The 20,452-nt window shown below is 41.5% G+C and overlaps 1 protein-coding gene across 4 annotated transcripts in view; it reads right to left on the bottom strand.

Annotated features, from left to right (window-relative positions):
* Positions 1-20,452, bottom strand: part of LOC141087524 (magnesium transporter NIPA2-like) — a 42,133-nt gene that overhangs the window by 15,923 nt on the left and 5,758 nt on the right. For all 4 annotated transcript variants that reach the window (XM_073573081.1, XM_073573082.1, XM_073573084.1 and 1 more), the window contains 3 exons: positions 18,136-18,264; positions 10,742-10,798; positions 7,451-7,541 (listed from right to left, as the gene is read on the bottom strand). In XM_073573081.1, coding sequence (XP_073429182.1) covers positions 7,451-7,541; position 10,742 — 92 coding nt within the window. In that variant the 5' untranslated portion in view covers positions 10,743-10,798; positions 18,136-18,264. The remainder of the gene's footprint in view (positions 1-7,450; positions 7,542-10,741; positions 10,799-18,135; positions 18,265-20,452) is intronic.

Raw genomic sequence — 20,452 nt, forward strand, 5'->3', positions numbered from 1 at the left:
ATATATATATATATTTATTGGAAACACCTAACGTTTTGGCATCATAATCTTCGAACATGTTATAAACATATAAACCGTGACATATGGTGATGTTTTGTAGTTGATTATTTGTGTTATGTGATATGTGTATGTAAATTAACTGTTTGTTTTGCAGAATTGTAAGAACATTGATGAGAACCTGATACCAATGGCAGAACTCAGATTTTCAAAGAGGCCAAATTGTTGGTGCTCGTATGGCAGGTGCTAGTGTAACAGAAAGTGACCGGATGCTTGGCGTGTCAAGAAGTACTGTCTCCAAAGTAATGACTGCGTTTGAAAGAGAAGGAAAACGTCAGCAGCAAAGCACAGGTCCGGCCGAAAGTCAAAGTTGACTGAGAGAGACCGTCGGACTCTAAAGCGAATTGTGAGAGAGGATCGCAAGACCATGGCTCTGAAAATCACTGCTGAGCTTAGTGAACACCTCCAGAACCCAGTTTCCATGAAAAATGTTCGTCAGGAGCTTCACAAATCTGGATTCCACGGAAGAGCTGCAATTCGAAAACCACTGCTCTCAATGACAAATGCTTCCAAGTGTTTAGAGTGGTGTGGAAACCTCCAGAATTGGTCCCTCGAGCAGCGGAAACACGTGATATTCTCAGACGAATCATCGTTTACCCGATTTCCGACCTCCGGCCGAGTGTACGTTTGGAGATGGCCTAAAGAAGCATTCCATCCAGACTGCCTTCTCCCAACCGTAAAACATGGCGGAGGTTCTGTGATGATCTGGGGTGCTATTTCGTGGAGATCCGCCGGGCCAATGATATCCCTTCATGGAAGAGCTAACAGCCGCGATTATTTAGGCATTTTGGCGACCAAGTGCATCCTATGGTTCAAGCACTGTTCCCGGAGGGGAACGCCATCTTTCAGGATGATAATGCACCAATTCATACAGCTAGAATCGTTAAAGCATGACATGAGGAACACTGTAGTGAAGTTGAGCATCTCATATGGCCCCCACAATCCCCAGGCCTCAACATTATTGAGCATTTATGGTCGATTTTAGAGATTCAAGTTAGACGTCGATTTCCGCCGCCATTGTCACTCAAAGAACTGGAGGGTGTTTTAACTGAAGAATGGGCTACAATTCCTTTGGAAACAATTCACACCTTGTATGAATCCATACCTCGGAGAATTGAGGCTGTAATCGCCGCAAAAGGTGGACCTACACCATATTAGACTAACTTTTGTTGATGTTTCCAGGTGTTTCCATTATTTTGTCCAACCCCTGTATATAGAATCATAGAATCGTAGAGTTGGAAGGGACCTCCTGGGCCATCTGGTCCAACCCCCTGCTCAAAGCAGGATTCGCTAAATCATCCCAGTCAGATGTCTGTCCAGCCTCTGTTTGAAGACTTCCATTGAAGGAGAACTCACCACTTCTCGTGGCAGCCTGTTCCACTCATTGATCACTCTAACTGTCAAAAAGTTTTTTCTAATATCTAATCTGTGTCTCCTCCCATTCAGTTTCATCCCATTGCTTCTAGTCTTTCCTTGTGCAAATGAGAATAAAGTTGATCCTTCTACAATGTGACAGCCCTTTAGATATTTGTAGACAGCAATTAAGTCTCCTCTCAGTCTTCTCTTTTGCAAACTAAACATTCCCAAATCCTGCAACCTTTCCTCATAAGACAGGGTTTGCAGACCGGTCACCATTCTGGTCGCTCTTTTCTGAACTTGCTCCAGTTTGTTGATGTCTTTTTTAAAATGTGGTGCCCAAAACTGGACACAATATTCCAGATGAGGTCTGACCAAAGAGGAGTAGAGGGAAATAATGACTTCACGTGATCTAGACTGTATGCTTCTGTTAATACATCCTAGAACTGCATTTGCCTTTTTTGCTGCTGCATCACACTGTTGACTCATATTCAGTCTGTGATCTATTAGTATACCCAAGTCTTTTTCACATGTGCTGTCACTTGGCCCTATTCCTCCCATTCTATATATGCTTTTTTCATTTTTATTGCCCAGATGTAGTACTTTGCATTTCTCCCTGTTAAAAACCATTCTGTTAGTTACTGCCCACTTCTCCAGTTTATTTAAATCTTTTTGAATCCTCTCTCTCTCTTCTCTAGTATTAGCTATCCCTCCTAGCTTTGTGTCATCAGCAAATTTAATCAGTTTACCCTCAATTCCTTCATCTAAATCGTTGATAAAGATGTTGAACAATACAGGGCCCAGGACAGAGCCCTGTGGTACCCCACTTGAGACATTCTTCCAACTGGATGTGCAGCCATTTACGACCACTCTTTGGGTCCGATCACTAAGCCAGCTATGAATCCACCTAACAGTTGCCTTGTCCATTCCATACTTAGTCATTTTTTCAATAAGGATTGTATGAGAGACTTTGTCAAATGCTTTGCTGAAGTCAAGATATACTATATCTACAGCATTTCCTTGATCCACCCAATCAGTGATACCGTCATAGAAGGAAATCATATATATATATCTATCTCTAATATATATCTATCTCATATATATATATCTATCTCTAATATATAAAGCTCAAGTGTGAACATGTCTGGAATTGGCATCTGCAGCGTCGCAGCTACAGCCACAAAATTTGGCACAGTCACACGTCTGGACCCCGAGAGTGTCCTAGGCTATGTTGTGAAGCGAAATTTTAACCCCGCGCGTTCCAATTCACCAAACAATTTTGCCCCTATCTACATATACTATGGGATGGAGGATATGTATGACGGGTATATGGGCATGGGACTATGGGATGGCGGATATGTATGATGGGTATATGGGCACTGGACTATGGGATGCAGGATATGTATGATGGGTATATGGGCATGGGACTATGAGATGAAGGATGTGTGATGGGTATATGGGCACTCGACTATGGGATGGCGAATATGTATGATGGGTATATGGGCATGGGACTATGGGATGGTGGATATGTATGATGGGTATATGGGCACGGGACTATGGGATGGAGGATAATTATAATTTGTTATAACTAACCACAGTTAGTTACTATGCCCGGGCTCTTCAGGTCCCGTGCCCATATCCCCTGATGAAGCCACTGCGGGTGGCGACACGCGTCGGGTACTTTTCCTTCCTGGTTCCACTCCACATGGATCTCATTATTTGCTATTACCACTCCATGCTATAGTACATGGGTGGTTTTTTCAATCTATACCTTCAATGCCAGTGTGCCCATACTATTGCCCCAGGGTGTGATGTTACATATTATTCCTCTCTGAACCTACAGGTATTTTCTATTGTTAAGTATTGATGTCTGTGGTGACCATTTTTCCTTTTGGGCTATATTTAAACCGGTATTATTTATGCTCTCTGGACTATGTGGCCATTTTTGTGGCACTGATTTTCTTTTTTCTCTCGAGTTCAAGAAGTACATTTCAATATATTCATGCTTGCATCCCTTGGGGGGGGCCTCTTATAATCTTACCCACTATCTGGTATGCTGTTTATATGATTGTATTTTTTATTACTATTTTGGAGTGTTGCCATAGGTTGTGGGCTCCATTATGAGCCTATGATTGTTGCTGTCATGTCACACACGTGACTTTTTAATGTTTTTAAATGTTGTGTAAGTGTATATATGTCCAATAAAAATTGTCTTCTTTAAACGGTATATTCCTTGCTTATGGTGATCCCCTCTTGCATGGCCTATTCCTTTTCTTTGTGTTTGGTATAGTTTCTCAGCATAGGCCTGGGTTGGATCCCGCTAGTATTATTTGATCGTGGTGCCCCCGTTCTTGGTTTCTATGTCAAAAGCTATCATCAGTAACACACTACGCCGCCAGGGACTCAGATCCTGCAGTGCCAGATGAGTCCTCCTGCTTAAGCCAGTACATGTCCGGGCCCATCTGAAGTTTGCTAGAGAGCATTTGGATTATCCAGAAGAGTATTGGGAAAATGTCATAAGGTCTGATGAAACCAAAGTAGAACTGTTTAGTAGAAACAAAACTCGTCGTGTTTGGAAAAGACAGAATGCAGAGTTAGATCCAAAGAAAACCATACCTGCTGTGAAGTATGGGGGTGGCAACATCATGCTTTGGGGCTGTTTCTCTGCAAATGGATGAGGACAACTGATCCATGTACAGTGGGGAAAAAAAGTATTTAGTCAGTCAGCAATAGTGCAAGTTCCACCACTTAAAAAGATGAGAGGCGTCTGTAATTTACATCATAGGTAGACCTCAACTATGGGAGACAAACTGAGAAAAAAAAATCCAGAAAATCACATTGTCTGTTTTTTTTTCATTTTATTTGCATATTATGGTGGAAAATAAGTATTTGGTCAGAAACAAAATTTCATCTCAATACTTTGTGATATATCCTTTGTTGGCAATGACAGAGGTCAAACGTTTTCTGTAAGTCTTCACAAGGTTGCCACACACTGTTGTTGGTATGTTGGCCCATTCCTCCATGCAGATCTCCTCTAGAGCAGTGATGTTTTTGGCTTTTCGCTTGGCAACACGGACTTTCAACTCCCTCCAAAGGTTTTCTATAGGGTTGAGATCTGGAGACTGGCTAGGCCACTCCAGGACCTTGAAATGCTTCTTACGAAGCCACTCCTTCGTTGCCCTGGCGGTGTGCTTTGGATCATTGTCATGTTGAAAGACCCAGCCACGTTTTATCTTCAATGCCCTTGCTGATGGAAGGAGGTTTGCACTCAAAATCTCACGATACATGGCCCCATTCATTCTTTCATGTACCCGGATCAGTCGTCCTGGCCCCTTTGCAGAGAAACAGCCCCAAAGCAGATGTTTCCACCACCATGCTTTACAGTAGGTATGGTGTTTGATGGATGCAACTCAGTATTCTTTTTCCTCCAAACACGACAAGTTGTGTTTCTACCAAACAGTTCCAGTTTGGTTTCATCAGACCATAGGACATTCTCCCAAAACTCCTCTGGATCATCCAAATGCTCTCTAGCAAACTTCAGACGGGCCCAGACATGTACAGGCTTAAGCAGTGGGACACGTCTGGCACTGCAGGATCTGAGTCCATGGTGGCGTAGTGTGTTACTTATGGTAGGCCTTGTTACATTGGTCCCAGCTCTCTGCAGTTCATTCACTAGGTCCCCCCGCGTGGTTCTGGGATTTTTGCTCACCGTTCTTGTGATCATTCTGACCCCACGGGGTGGGATTTTGCGTGGAGCACCAGATCGAGGGAGATTATCAGTGGTCTTGTATGTCTTCCATTTTCTAATTATTGCTCCCACAGTTGATTTCTTCACTCCAAGCTGGTTGGCTATTGCAGATTCAGTCTTCCCAGCCTGGTGCAGGGCTACAATTTTGTTTCTGGTGTCCTTTGACAGCTCTTTGGTCTTCACCATAGTGGAGTTTGGAGTCAGACTGTTTGAGGGTGTGCACAGGTGTCTTTTTATACTGATAACAAGTTTAAACAGGTGCCATTACTACAGGTAATGAGTGGAGGAAAGAGGAGACTCTTAAAGAAGAAGTTACAGGTCTGTGAGAGCCAGAAATCTTGATTGCTTGTTTCTGACCAAATACTTATTTTCCACCATAATATGCAAATAAAATGAAAAAAAAACAGACAATGTGATTTTCTGGATTTTTTTTTCTCAGTTTGTCTCCCATAGTTGAGGTCTACCTATGATGTAAATTACAGACGCCTCTCATCTTTTTAAGTGGTGGAACTTGCACTATTGCTGACTGACTAAATACTTTTTTTCCCCACTGTACATGAAAGAATGAATGGGGCCATGTATTGTGAGATTTTGAGTGCAAACCGCCTTCCATCAGCAAGAGCATTGAGGATGAAACGTGGCTGGGTCTTTCAGCATGGCAATGATCCCAAGCACACCACCAGGACAATGAAGGAGTGGCTTCGTAAGAAGCGCATGAAGATCCTTGAGTGGCAATTGTGCTCTTCATTTTCTCTCCTGCAAAGCCTGTGATTCATTATCTCATATTAAATTATGTATTACCCTTTGTTTATTGGAAAAATGAATATACACATTTTGTCGTGATTGTATATCCACTAGCCCACATCCTTCTTCTTGTATTTAATTGTTTTTTTTTATCTTGCACCCTTGTCTGTTGAGTATATGCATGTTCAATAAAAGCCTCTTTTATACTGATTGATGCTGTGAGTGCACATTTTTCTGTGCTTCTTTTTTCTTTTCTTCATCCAGTTTTCTTGGTACAGAGTTGCACCCAGCAGTATTATTACTATACATGTTATATCCTGTGGTGCCCGCCTATTTCTTATACACAATATATTTTCTAACGTCCTCTATAAATGAATAAGGAATTAGTTGGTAAAATGTGCAGGATGTTCTACCACAAGGTGGCTGTAGCGCAGTAGGGAAAAACAAGATGGCTGCAACATCAGGATGTGCACAGTGCGGGAAAGACTTGTTTCTGGGACGGACTTAAGGTCACCGCGCGCACTGCCACATGGCAGCTGCGGACTCGAAGCTGCAGAGATTATCGCAGACACGCAGAAGCAGCGGTTCCAGGGACTGGCGCATCTGTTGATCAATTTGGGCTGGGTATGTTAGTGCCACCTATACTCAACAGATATAGAAATACCCCTTTAAGCCTGTAGAATAGGGCATCATAAAACTAGTGATCTCCTATGAAGGTCATTAATGAAAATACAATTGGATTCTCATGGTGGCATTTTGTACTCAGGGAAAAGAGGGCGATGGGAGAAGCGAGTGATGGGTCAAGATATTAAAAAGACATAGAAGAGAAAAGGGTATGCACATCAATTGGGATCTCCTTAAAAGTTAAGTTTTATTTAATTGGGAAAAACAAATACACACCACAATAAAAACATTTACAATGCCAAAAAGGCTGACAAAACACTGACCAAATAAGGTCCTTTCCCGAGGCACAAAATACAGGGCACAATCAAATAGAAAAAAGTAAAATAACTAATAGTATTTCACAGTATAGAGATACTCACAAATAACATGGTATAAACAATCACATATGCAGAGCTATACTGCAAAAACTAACATCAACCTCCAAACCGAGAGATAAAATGGTATATTGCCAGCCCCATTAAGGTAACTGTCCTTGTATAGATCAAGAGAAATAAAAAGCTAAAAAAAGTATGCCCTATTCAAGAGTTGGAACAGTTACCGTTACCAAGTAGAAATCCAGCTGGTATAAATGGGGGAGAAAAAGGTGCTGGGAGGTTAGATAGTCATTCGGAGGTGAAGTACCATGTGCAGCCTGGGGAACAGGTGCCCCACGGGTATCGACACTTTAGGTGTCTTCCTCAGGGGTGATGGTGATGGGTCAAGGTAGGTACAGTCACAATCGCCGCTGTTTTGAGCCACTCTACACAGCTAGTGCGCACATCCGTGAGGACTTGTACAACAATTGAGGCCAAGATGGAGAAAAATGGAGCATTCTCTAGAAACAGTGTTAAGATTGACCTGCTAATTACTGTGTCCACCTACCTCACCAGCACACTCAGTCCTCCAAGGGGAGTCACCAATGTTGCAGGCGCAAAGATGTATGCTGCAAAGTTAGCAGTTTCACCAAGTCCCACTGGAAAAAAAATCATGTGATGGAGAACAATAAAAATAACAGAAAAAAAACAGCTTTTTGCATTAGTAACTGCATCAATCATCAGCCTATATTGGGCAACCAGAAGTTAGCTGAAAAGATACTTTGCAAAAACTGGTTGCAGATTTGACTCCAACATGGTATGAAGTCTGCAGCAGAAGATGGGTTTTCCGAAAGGGGTTTTCTCAAAGGGGTTTTCCCACAAACAAAAGTTGATATTCATCAACAGATCTTGGAATAATAATAATTTCCACAATTGGATGTGATAAATAAAATGTTCCTGTGCTGAGATATTCTGATAAATGTGCCCCAGCTGTACTGTGCAATGGCTGTGTCAGGAGATGTGGTATGGTCTGATCATGTTCCTGTACAGTCATATGGCCATTACACAGTACACAGCAGCGGCACATTTACAGTATAAGATTATCTCAGCACAGGAACATTTTATTTATCACATCCAATTGTGGAGATTATTATTATTATTCCAAAATCTGTTGATGAAAAACAACTTTTGTTTGTGGGAAAACCTCTTTAGTTTCGGTGCTGATTTTTTTCATTTGTTATATTCTCATCTACTATGAAGCGACAATAAAAGTGTGGCAAATCCTGACGGAATATCGCAGCATACCCACCATGTGTGAACATACACTAAAAAAACTGATAAACTAATAAAGTCACAACCAACATTAGATATGTATAAGGAATATTTTCATCATGCACATTTAATGCATGATCACAGGACAGTATAGGCCAGGAATGTATGATAGATGATGGCTCCAGGATTGACCTAGCTGCAGGATGAGACCACGTCCTGCACCGATGGAGGGGTCTGAATTTTCATACGAATGAAACGATTTCCATCCACCTGATGCACATCAGGGTCCCATTGTCAGAATAGTTGTGTTTCCCCATTGGACGGCCCTGCATGTGTTATACCGTTATGGGGAATCCTGGGAACATACTAGCCAGAGGACTTCACCTTCTTGTTCTGGTTTTCAGTAACCTTGCTACCTGCAGCTTCCAGGACCAAACTTTGGCTACGGCCACACTATTAGTATTTAGTCAGTATTTCACAACAGTATTTGTAAGTCAAAACCCGGAGTGGGTCAAACATGCAGAATTGGTGAACTTGTTATACCTTGTCCTCTGTTCCTCACCTGGTTTTGGCTTACAAATGCTGAGAAAAAATACTGAACAAATACTGAGTGTGTGGCCGTAGCCTTTCAGTTTTCTTCTACGTGTCCGACTGCGGCTTCCAGGGCATCTACTGGAAGCTGCAAGCAGACAGGAGACATCCAGGAAGCCGCAGGTGGACGCATAGATGTAAACAAAGTCTCAAAGGGGTCCTGGAAGCCAGAAACAAGCAGGTGAAGACCTCCTCTGACAGTCATCAAGGTTACTAGCAACTGCAGACAAGCAGCTAAAATCCTAAAGACCACTGGCAGGCAGCACGGTTTCTGGAAGCCACAGACAAGTAACTAAGGGATTTGAAACCACAGACGACTAGGAGATGGCCTAGAGCCGGAGGACAGGAACTGTGGACAGACAAACTAAAAGAAGAGTTACTAGAAAGCCTTAATACAATAGTAAGACCCAGCTGTAAGTTCTTATATAGGTCCAGGAAAAACAAAATAGGAATATGTCGGGATGTATGCAAAGCCTGACGTGGAGCACAAGAAGATCTAACAGATCAGGGCAGGTGCATAACACCATTGCAATTCAGCAGGATATATGGCAGTACATAGTAAAGCACTAATATTACAAGCAATTGTGTAAAAGGGATTTTACAATTTCACGATAGTGGAACCAAAATGATCTAAAACACCTAAAATAACAAACAGTAGGTACTCAGCCCTTACCTGGGGCCAGCAGCAGCTCCACACCTCTACTTGAGTCTCTGTAATTTTTCTGCAGCAGTGCATTACCACATTGCCAAAACAGCGAGACCTGAGCAGCAGCCAGGACTATTTTAGATCATTTGGGGCCCATTTTTCTGAATGTGGAAAAGTCCTTTAATACCACATGGCTGCTGCAGCAAAGGCCCAGCACATATCATTATAGAGGCATGTGCAATAAGACAGCAAACACATGGGGCGATGCACATGTAATTAGCTGCGAAGAGAAAAGCAGACCCACAAAGTTGTGGTGGCAGAGTCAGCAAAAGTGTAGAAGTGTACAGACACCAGCTTTTAAGAAAATATATTCTGCTAGTATTATGTAATTAAAGCGGTTGTCCACTAACATGGCAGGCACTCACCCTTACTGGATCTAGTCCCAGCTCTGCACTGCTGCTCTGGTCCTTTTATTTTAACTACAGTGGTGACAGCAAGTCAACACTGCACGTCACCGCTCCAGCCAGTCAATTGAGTATGAGCGCCATGTGCACAAATGTTCTGCCATGAAGACTGCACTTGGGCACAGAAATCATCACCAATGGTGTCCCAGAATTGCTTCAGCAGCACAGATGGGCAACAGTAGTGTGAGCAACGTGCTGCCTGGCATTGTCATGTCGAAACATGGCTCCTAGGACATTTTGGAGAAAAATGTGCATGTAGATAATGCCTCATCAACTCATGTTATGGGAAGACAGAGGCAGACAACCAGCAGGCAGAGCAGCAGAAAGCTATCCGGCAGAGCGGCAGACAGTGGGCGTGCAGAGGAGCAAAAAGCTGTCCGGCAAAGTGGCAGACAGCTGTACTGCAGAGGAGCAAAAAGCTATCCGGCAAAGTGGCAGACAGCTGGACTGCAGAGGAGCAAAAAGCTATCCGGCAAAGTGGCAGACAGCTGGACTGCAGAGGAGCAAAAAGCTATCCGGCAAAGTGGCAGACAGCTGGACTGCAGAGGAGCAAAAAGCTATCCGGCAAGGTGGCAGACAGGCAAAAACTATTAGGTAAAATGCAAATTTTCCCACTGCAATACTCAGAACTCCATTCACCCTTGTTTCCTTTTCTCAATGCAACGTTTATCAATCAGCGATAAGTCACAAAAGCGCCATCTGTCACACAATGACGGTGAATCCCACTAGAAGGGTGCAATTCCTCAGCACTCACTGAACTCTGACACTTACTGCAATATCAGTGACTCGGACACAACGTCCAATTGTTAAAACAAAACACAAAAGTTAGGGCATCTATTTTTTCAATCTTTTTTATTTAGTAGACCGGTTACCATATTATACTCACTGGACAGAAGTCCTGCCCACCAGAGCCACTCTCTGAGGTATGCGTATCCTCCTTGACCTGCATGATAAAGGGATAAATACTTAAGGTTGAAAACTGTAAAAGTGTCAGCCGACAGCTAAAGAATAAAAATGTTTAAAATACACTAAACAACCAAAGCCAATTGGACCCCCCTAATCCCACACAGCCCGGTGTTGCTGCGGTCTCGTCACTGTCTCCCTGCACTATCACTTAGGCCCCGATTCATCATTTGAAGAGCGAGGGTTTAAGTCACTTTCTTTTTTTGTCTTGTGGTAGTCATTGCCATTTTTTCCACCCAATTCTTCAAACTGTCGCACGTGGCTCAAAAATTTAGCGCAAAAACTTATATCTTAAATTGTCTTTGTGACTTCTCAGTGTAAAATGCTACGTTTCATAAAACGCTGCAAAAGTTTCGCAATCACAAATGGCGCACTTTAAAAACAGAGTGGGGGACTTGAGTAGAGATGCACCAAATTCTGCGACTTTTGAAAAAGTCACACAAAGAATTGGCCAAAAACATCTACAATTGCTAAACTCTGGCCATAAAGTGGAAAACATTAGGTAATATATTCTTCGTTGGAAGAAAGTTTCCTTCTGTGTTACATTTTTTATGGGCACTGTAAAAGTAACGTGCTCAGGCATTTCATGAACTATTGGTGCAAAAAGATGGTGACGTCTGGCGATCATTCTCATCTCTGATCACCACTGTTACATTGTTACAGTCGTCCTCCTGTAGTTATCGTGCGGCCACATGTCACTGTGCAGCAAGTACACCCCTCAGATGTCATACATGTCCAACTACTTCACAGAGATAAAATGTTCCCAATTACTTGGGTTTCAGGACTGAGTTGAGAAGGATTCCTTTAGGTTGAGGAAGTGGCAACTAAGAATTTGTCTGTAGATAAAAGGTTCTTTATATTATATGAATGAAAGAATTTACTACAAACCATCTGTAAATCTTAAAAGTATTATATAATAAAAATTTATATTGTACAGTACTGGTCAAAAGTTTGGACACCCCTGTTCATGCAGTGGTTTTCCTTGTTCTTATTGGAATGTGCACATTGTAGATCAGACTGAAGGCAGCAAAACCTCAAAGGGGAACATATATGAAAATAAGGAGTAAAGAAACACGGGTGAAACAAACCAGTGTGCGTTGTGAAAGAAATGGTTAATTTCTGTTCTCAATAAAATACAAGAAAATAGTATTATGGAAGAATGACCTATGTTCTCAGTTATCATCTGGCTACGTGTGGATATTTTCCAAATTTTATGATGATACAGTATAACCACCCAAAAATTCTGTGGATTCAGCCCAAATTCTTTTGAGAACTTCATCAACTCTTGAACCAGGTCACTCTTACGTATGGAAAGTTCCCCCACATTATCTCATGTAATTTATCTTGCATCCCAGGATGTGTTTGACAACCCATTGTAGAACTCCTATTTCTGCCAGATTATTGTGTAATGCCTCAATTCCCTTTGATATTGCCTTATAAAAGATCACCATATTCAAAAATAAACAGAGACTATTTGGAAAGACAAGGCGTGTATATGTCTCTCTGATTATTGCTCATAGCTTGGGTACCCAAGTCAGAAAAAGCCTGAGAAGGAAGAGAAATCCCTCCTCTGACAGTGTTAAACCAACTCAATATCAAATTGACCTCTCATTGTGATACTTCTAAAATTGATTTTCTGGATGTCGCCATTAAGCGGGATAATTTCTGAACTTTACAGTCGGATATCTTTCGTAAGGAGACCTCTGTTAATTCTGTACTCCATGCCTCCTCTGCTTCACCCTAGGCATGTGATTAAGGCAATTCCTACTGGGCAGTTTTTAAGTCTCCGTTGGATATGTTCTTCTCTGGATGATTTTAAAATTTGTGCAAAGGCAATGAAACTAAGATTTTTGGAACAAGGCTGAAGCCACAGATGTATTAAAAAAGCTTATAGTCGGGCCATTAGTATGGATCGACAAAAACTCATTTTTTTAAACCAGGAACATAAGGGAGATGATAAAGTAAGAATGATACACAATATCATTCTCAGTGGCACCTAGTGTGGGATATTCTTGCTAAACCCTGGCCTATTCTTACTAATGGCCCAATTTTAAAGCAGTACCTTCCCGCACAACCAATTATTACTGCCCTTCGTCCACCAAACTTGCAAGACCATCTGGTAAAAAGTTTTCATCCAGTTAATAACCATTCCACCTTATTTCCCACTCTCATGCCTAAACTGATCTCACGATGGGGTTGCTCTCCCTGTGGCAATTGCAATTGTATTGCCTGTTCAAACGTGGAACATGCCACCAATTTTCCTGGCTCTGATAATAAATCACTTGCACTACTAAGGCATGCCACCTGCCCCCGTTCCAAAATCTATATTGGACTTACAACAAGATCTTTTAAATTAAAGAGTTTGCGAACATGTAAGGGATATTATTGCTGCGGAGAAAGAAACGGGTGTTGAAAATCTTTAGCCCATTCTTAGACACATCAAAATTTTTCATAATTTTGATCCCTCTGGCTTAAAAGTCATTGGGATTGATCGGATTGCCACCGATCTACGTAGTGGTAATGTAAGCAGTCTCCTTGTACAGAAAGAAGCTGGATGGATTTGGATCTTGCGTACGTTACAACCTCTGGGTCTCAACGAAACACTTAATTATTCTTAATTTCTCTGGTCATCTAAATAATTCAATTTTGCATTTTTACTATGTTGATATTCATAATATTTTACTTATATTCATTATTAATTTTACATTTTTATTTTTTAGTATTTCAAGCTTCATCATGTTATATACCCACTTATCTTATTCAACTGGATGGATGACTTCTCCTTATTGACCAGACTTTCAAAGAAGTTTTTCTGGACTGCTTTCTTTGTCTATTATTTATTTAATATACACTCACTGGCCACTTTATTAGGTACACCATGCTAGTAAGGGGTTGGACCCCCTTTTGCCTTCAGAACTGCCTCAATTCTTCGTGGCAGAGATTCAACAAGGTGCTGGAAGCATTCCTCAGAGATTTTGGACCATATTGACATGATGGCATCACACAGTTGGCGCAGATTTGTCGGCTGCACATCCCTGATGCGAATCTCCCGTTCCACCACATCCCAAAGATGCTCTATTGGATTGAGATCTGGTGACTGAGGAGGCCATTTGAGTACAGTAAACTCATTGTCATGTTCAAGAAACCAATCTGAGATGATTCGAGCTTTATGACATGGCGCATTATCCTGCTGAAAGTAGCCATCAGATGTTGGGTACATTGTGGTCATAAAGGGATGGACATGGTCAGCAACAATACTCAGGTAGGCTGTGGCGTTGCAACGATGCTCAATTGGTACCAAGGGGCCCAAAGAGTGCCCAGAAAAAATTCCCCACACCATGACACCACCACCACCAGCCTGAACCGTTGATACAAGGCAGGATGGATCCATGCTTTCATGTTGTTTACGCCAAATTCTGACCCTACCATCCGAATGTCGCAGCAGAAATCGAGACTCATCAGACCAGGCAACGTTTTTCCAATCTTCTACTGTCCAATTTCGATGAGCTTGTGCAAATTGTAGCCTCAGTTTCCTGTTCTTAGCTGAGAGGAGTGGTACCCAATGTGGTCTTCTGCTGCTGTAGCCCATCTGCCTCAAAGTTCGACGCACTGTGCGTTCAGAGATGCTCTTCTGCCTACCTTGGTTGTAACGGGTGGCAATTTGAGTCACTGTTGCCTTTCTATCAGCTCGAACCAGTCTGCCCATTCTCCTCTGACCTCTGGCATCAACATGGCATTTCCGGCCACAGAACTGCCGCTCACTGGATTTTTTTTCTTTTTCGGACCATTCTCTGTAAACCCTAGAGATGGTTGTGCGTGAAAATCCCAGTAGATCAGCAGTTTCTGAAATTCTCAGACCAGCCCTTCTGGCACCAACAATCATGCCACGTTCAAAGGCACTCAAATCACCTTTCTTCCCCATACTGATGCTCGGTTTGAACTGCAGGAGATTGTCTTGACCATGTCTACATGCCTAAATGCACTGAGTTGCCGCCATGTGATTGGCTGATTAGAAATTAAGTCTTAACACACAGTTGGACAGGTGTACCTAATAAAGTGGCCAGTGAGTGTATTATCGTTCTGTATATTTATATTTATTATTTTCAATGGATGGATGAATCTTCAACTTTTTTGGACTTCATTTTCCACATACTAAAAATATTATAATATTTGTTTGTTTTCCTCATTACCTCATATTATTCGTATTTTTTTTTATATATAATTATTCTTTATTACATTCTATATACTTTTCTTATTATGGTTCCAATTATAAGTTTATCACTGATTTGCTCTTATGATGTCTCATATATATAAAAAAAAAAAACATTTATTGATATACTGTAATTATGCACATATTTTTGGGATCTTCTGGATCCTTTAACTATGATATTCATACTTATATATCTTCACTCCAATAATTTTTACATTTTTTTTAGTGTTTCACTGTTTTCCATTATTCACATTTCATCTCATTCCTCTGTTTTTGTTTTTTTCTTATTCTTTTACCATTGCCTGTGTACTTTATGCTGTTTTTTTATTTTTATTTATTTTTTCATCCTGTGCTATATATATATATATACACACACACATACACACACACACACACACAATGCCTTGCGAGTGTATTCGGTCCCCTGGAACTTTTCAACCTTTTCCCACATATCATGCTTCAAACATAAAAGATACCAAATGTAAATTTTTGGTGAGGAATCACTGCAGCAAACTCACTCCAGAAGTTCATTGTGGATCTCTGAATGATCCAATGTTGTCCTAAATGACTAATGATGATAAATATAATCCACCTGTGTGTAATCAAGTCTCCGTATAAATGCACCTGCTCTGTGTACATCGAGATACTGAAATTCTTGCCCATTCTTCCTTGGCAAACAGCTCGAGCTCAGTGAGGTTTGATGGAGATCGTTTGTGAACAGCAGTTTTCAGCTCTTTCCACAGATTCTCGATTGGATTCAGGTCTGGACTTTGACTTGGCCATTCCAACACCTGGATACGTTTATTTGTGAACCATTCCACTGTAGATTTAGCTTTATGTTTGGGATCATTGTCTTGTTGGAAGACAAATCTCCGTCCCAGTCTCAGGTCTTTTGCAGACTCCCAACAAGTTTTCTTCAAGAATGGTCCTGTATTTGGCTCGATCCATCTTCCCATCAATTTTAACCACCTTCCCTGTCCCTGCTGAGGAAAAGCAGGCCCAAACCATGATGCTGCCACCACCATGTTTGACAGTGGGGATGGTGTGTTCAGGGCGATGAGCAGTGTTGCCTTTACACCAAACATATCATTTGGCATTGTTGCCAAAAAGATCGATTTTGGTTTCATCTGACCAGAGCAACTTCTTCCACATGTTTGGTGTGTCTCCCAGGTGGCTTGTTACAAACTTTAAACAACACTTTGTATGGATGGCTGAGAAATGGCTTTCTTCTTGCCACTCTTCCATAAAGGCCAGATTTGTGCAGTGTACGACTGATTATTGTCCTATGGACAGACTGTCCCACCTCAGCTGTAGATCTCTGCAGTTCATACAGAGTGATCATGGGCCTCTTGGCTGCATCTCTGATCAGTCTTCTAATTGTTTGAGATGAAAGTTTAGATGGACGGTCGGGTCTTGGTTGATTTGCAGTGGTATGATACTCCTTCCATTTCAATATGATCACTTGCACAGTGCTACTTGGGATGTTTAAAGTTTTGGAAATCATTTTGTATCCAAATCCGGCTTTAAACTTTTCCACAACAGTATCACGGACCTGCCTGTTGTGTTCCTTGGTTTTCACGATGCTCTCTGTGCTACAAACAGAACCCTAAGACTATCACAGAGCAGGTGCATTTATACAGAGACTTGATTACACAGAGGTGGATTATATTTATCATCATTAGTCATTTAGGACAACATTGGATCATTCAGAGATCCACAATGAACTTCTGGAGTGAGTTTGCTGCAATGAAAGTAAAGGGGCACAATAATATTGCACGCCCCACATTTCAGTTTTTGAATTTCCACAAAAATTTAAAATAACCAATAAATTTCTTTCAATTTCACAATTGTGTTCCACTTGTTGTTGATTCTTCACCAAAAATTTACATTTGGTATCTTTATGTTTGAAGCACGATATGTGGAAAAAGGCTGAAAAGATCCAGGGGGCCGAATACTTTCACAAGGCACTGTACTCCAAGCGACTTTCAGCTGTAATCGAAGCAAAAGGTAGCACAACAAAGTATTCAGTTAAAGGGGACGAATAATATTGCACGCCCCACTTTTTGAATTTCCACAAAAATTTAAAATAACCAATAAATTTCGTTCAACTTTACAATTGTGATGCAACAGCGTAATGACCCAAAACACCTCCAGGCTATGTAAGTGCTAAGTGACCAAGGAGATGGATGGAGGCTGCGTTAGATGACATGACCTTTACAATCAACGGACTTCAACCCAATTGAGATGCTTTGGATTGAATAGTGAAGCCAAATCAGCCAACAAGTACTTAACACCTCTGGGAAGCCAATCCAGGTGACACCTGATGAAACTACCTGAGAGAATGCCAAGGGGGTATAAAACTGTCATCCGTGTACACGAAAAGTACTCTGAGGAATGTAAAGTTTAACACATACTCTGGTTTGTTTCACCCGTAGCTCTTTACTCCATGTTTCTGTTTGTGTTCCTTCGTCATTTCGCTGCCTTGAGTCTGAATCTACAGTGTGCATATTCCTCTGAGGACAAGGAAAACCACTGCATGAACAAGTGTGTACAAACGTTTGACTGGTTCTAGATATGTGCACAAAATGCCTTAGGAGCAAATCAAAAATCTTTAAATAAGTAAATGTCATTGTTCTCAATTATTTCCAATCTACACATTTTGAAATCACTTTAATGGGGTTTCCCTACAACATACAATCATGTGGGTGATGAATGTCCGTTCATAACGGGGGCCACCACTTATCACTACAATGAGAACCTACAACCCTGTTTTTTTATTTTATTAAAAGCACGCTGACAGCATTCTCCCTTTACATACCTGCAGTCACATGCCAACTAGACGTGCGCAGCCTCACTTAATTCACTTGTATTGAACGAGACCGCACACGACTAGTCGCAACGTGGCCAGAAGTATGCAAATTGCATACTTGTGGTCACATGACCGCCTGGTCCTGGGGTCCGCGCAGGAGAATCTTGAAAGCTTTGGTGTGCAAAATGCAGCAATCATATGGAGTGAGTGTAGACTTGCATCTAAAACCTGGACAACCCCTTTAAATAACTGATTGGTTTCCTCTCTGTGAGCCATGAGGACAATATAGCGTTCTTACCCGCCCTTAGCTGACCATATCCACACTGCTTTAGTAATGCCTTTTTCTTAAGAATGAAACTTCCTCCAATAAAGACACTGGAAGAAAGTGCTAGAGCCAGCCCGATATAGAACCTGTAATGAGTTTCTTCTGGAAAGACACAAGATAACATACGTCATTTTTGTTCATCAATAATAAAGGCATATTCGCACGGCTGTAACAATGTGGAACAGAGCCAGGACATAAACTTACCACAAAAAAAGTCACAAAGTGCAGGCGTTTTGTCAGTATTCTGACTAGAAACAATTCCCATGTATTAAAAAAGCAACAAAAAAAGCGCATATGCCACACCATTTTTGTGGTTTTTGGTAATGTTGCGGCATTCTGTTGCACCATTACTGCAATGTCTGAATGAAAGCCAAGATAACTAAAGCTTTCAATTTATGTTTGGGAAGTTTAGATGAAATAAATCTTAAAAAAAAAAAAAAAAAAAAAAAAAATAATAGAAATAGTCACCAGGCTGGCACAGTCTGAACACAATAGAACAGGCATGTGCCTCACACTGATTACTACAATATTAGGTGAAAAATACAATTATTGGCAGACAAAAGTATTGCACTAAATGAAGTTTTGTTATGAAATTTAGCAAAATGGATCACAGCACTTAAAGGGATTATCACACAGGAGAACAATCAATTGTATTTTTAAGAAATTTACCGAATCGTTGTCTATTACATCTGCGCCAATCATCCAGGTAGAAAGCTTTCCCCCGTCAGTGACATAAAAATGGACTGATGCCACATTCGGTTTATTAGCTAAGCTAGTCCCCTGGCAACTTGGAGCTGCACCTAAATTATGCGACTATTTCAAGGCAGTTTCTCCTAGCTGCGCTGAAATGGACGGAGCTGGGGTGGGTTAAATTCATGATGAGCAGTGGCGTGTGGAAGGCTATATGGGGCCGATATAGTATAACTGGCCCCACCCAGTCCTCAATACAGTTTAATAGGCTCCACACAGTCCTCCATACAGTATAATGGGCCTTGCACTGCATACCATACAGCATAATGGGCCCCACACAGTCCTTCATACAGTATAATGAGCCCCACACAGTCCTCCATACAGTATAATGGGCCTCACAATGTCTTCCATACAGCATATTGGGTCCTGCATTGCTATCCTAACAGTATAATGGGCCCCGCAATGCCCTCCTTATAGTATCATGGGTCCGTTATAGTCCTTCATACAGAATAATGGGTCCCAAATTATCCTCCATACAGTATAATGAGCCCAAAAGTCTTCCATACAGTATAATGAACCCCACATAGTCCTACACTAGTATAATGGGGTCCACATTAAACAAAAAAAAAAAAAAACCTGCTCACTGCTCCGGTTTCCCGAGTGTGTCTTCTGCAGCCCAGTGTGATAGTGACATCATCTTGCCCTCTGCGCTGAGACATCAGACGCAGAGAGAGAGAGAATGATGTAGTAGGGAGTGTCAGCTGATGCTCCCTCTTCCATTATTGCCTTCAGCTGTATCGGCATTCTGAATGCCGATAAAGTTGAAAGTGCAAGGTTAGGCGTGGGGGGGGAAGCTGCCGCTGGGCCCCCTAGTTTGCCGCCTTTGGTGGTACACCATTGTATCTGATGGTATATGTGGTTGTACTTTTGTTCACCTAGCCTGGGGCTAGGTCATCCATGTGGTATGATCATAAGGGTACCGAGCAGGGCTGTGGAGTCGGAGTCGGAGCTCATTTTGGTGGAGTCGGAGTCGGTATAAAATGGACCGACTCCTAAAATATATAATAAATTGGGTACAGTAATTCAATGCAGAATGTGCTGAATATTTTTTCATAGGAGTTTGGGAAAGTTATGAAATGTCCTATAAATGGCTGTTCTATTCCTGATCTAAGGCTACATTCACGCACAGCGTTTTTCCTGTGTTTTTTGAGGATACGTTTTTCAGCTGCAAAAGCAGATCAGCTTTTTAAAAAACTGCATCACCTGAAAGGTTTTTGAGCTCATAGATAATGTTTTCAATAGCAAAAGCAGATTAGAAATCTGCTCTATCTATCCATTTATCCATATCTGTCTATCCATATCGTATCTGTACCAAAAAGAATGAAAACCGGGTAGTACACCAATATATATTCTGTTCTATCTTGATTATTGGATCATAAAAATAATTAAATGTCTGAGGTTCACATTGTACTACAATAAATTTTTCACTTAAATATAAGCAATATGTGTGGGAGTCGGAGTCGTGGAGTCGGTGTAAGGGAAATTGAGGAGTCGGAGTCGCAGGTTTGGCTTACCGACTCCACAGCCCTGGTACCAAGTA

Source organism: Dendrobates tinctorius, unplaced genomic scaffold, assembly GCF_039654945.1.
Source record: "Dendrobates tinctorius isolate UK_male_01 unplaced genomic scaffold, ASM3965494v1 ptg000034l, whole genome shotgun sequence".
NCBI classification, from domain to species: Eukaryota; Metazoa; Chordata; class Amphibia; order Anura; family Dendrobatidae; genus Dendrobates; species Dendrobates tinctorius.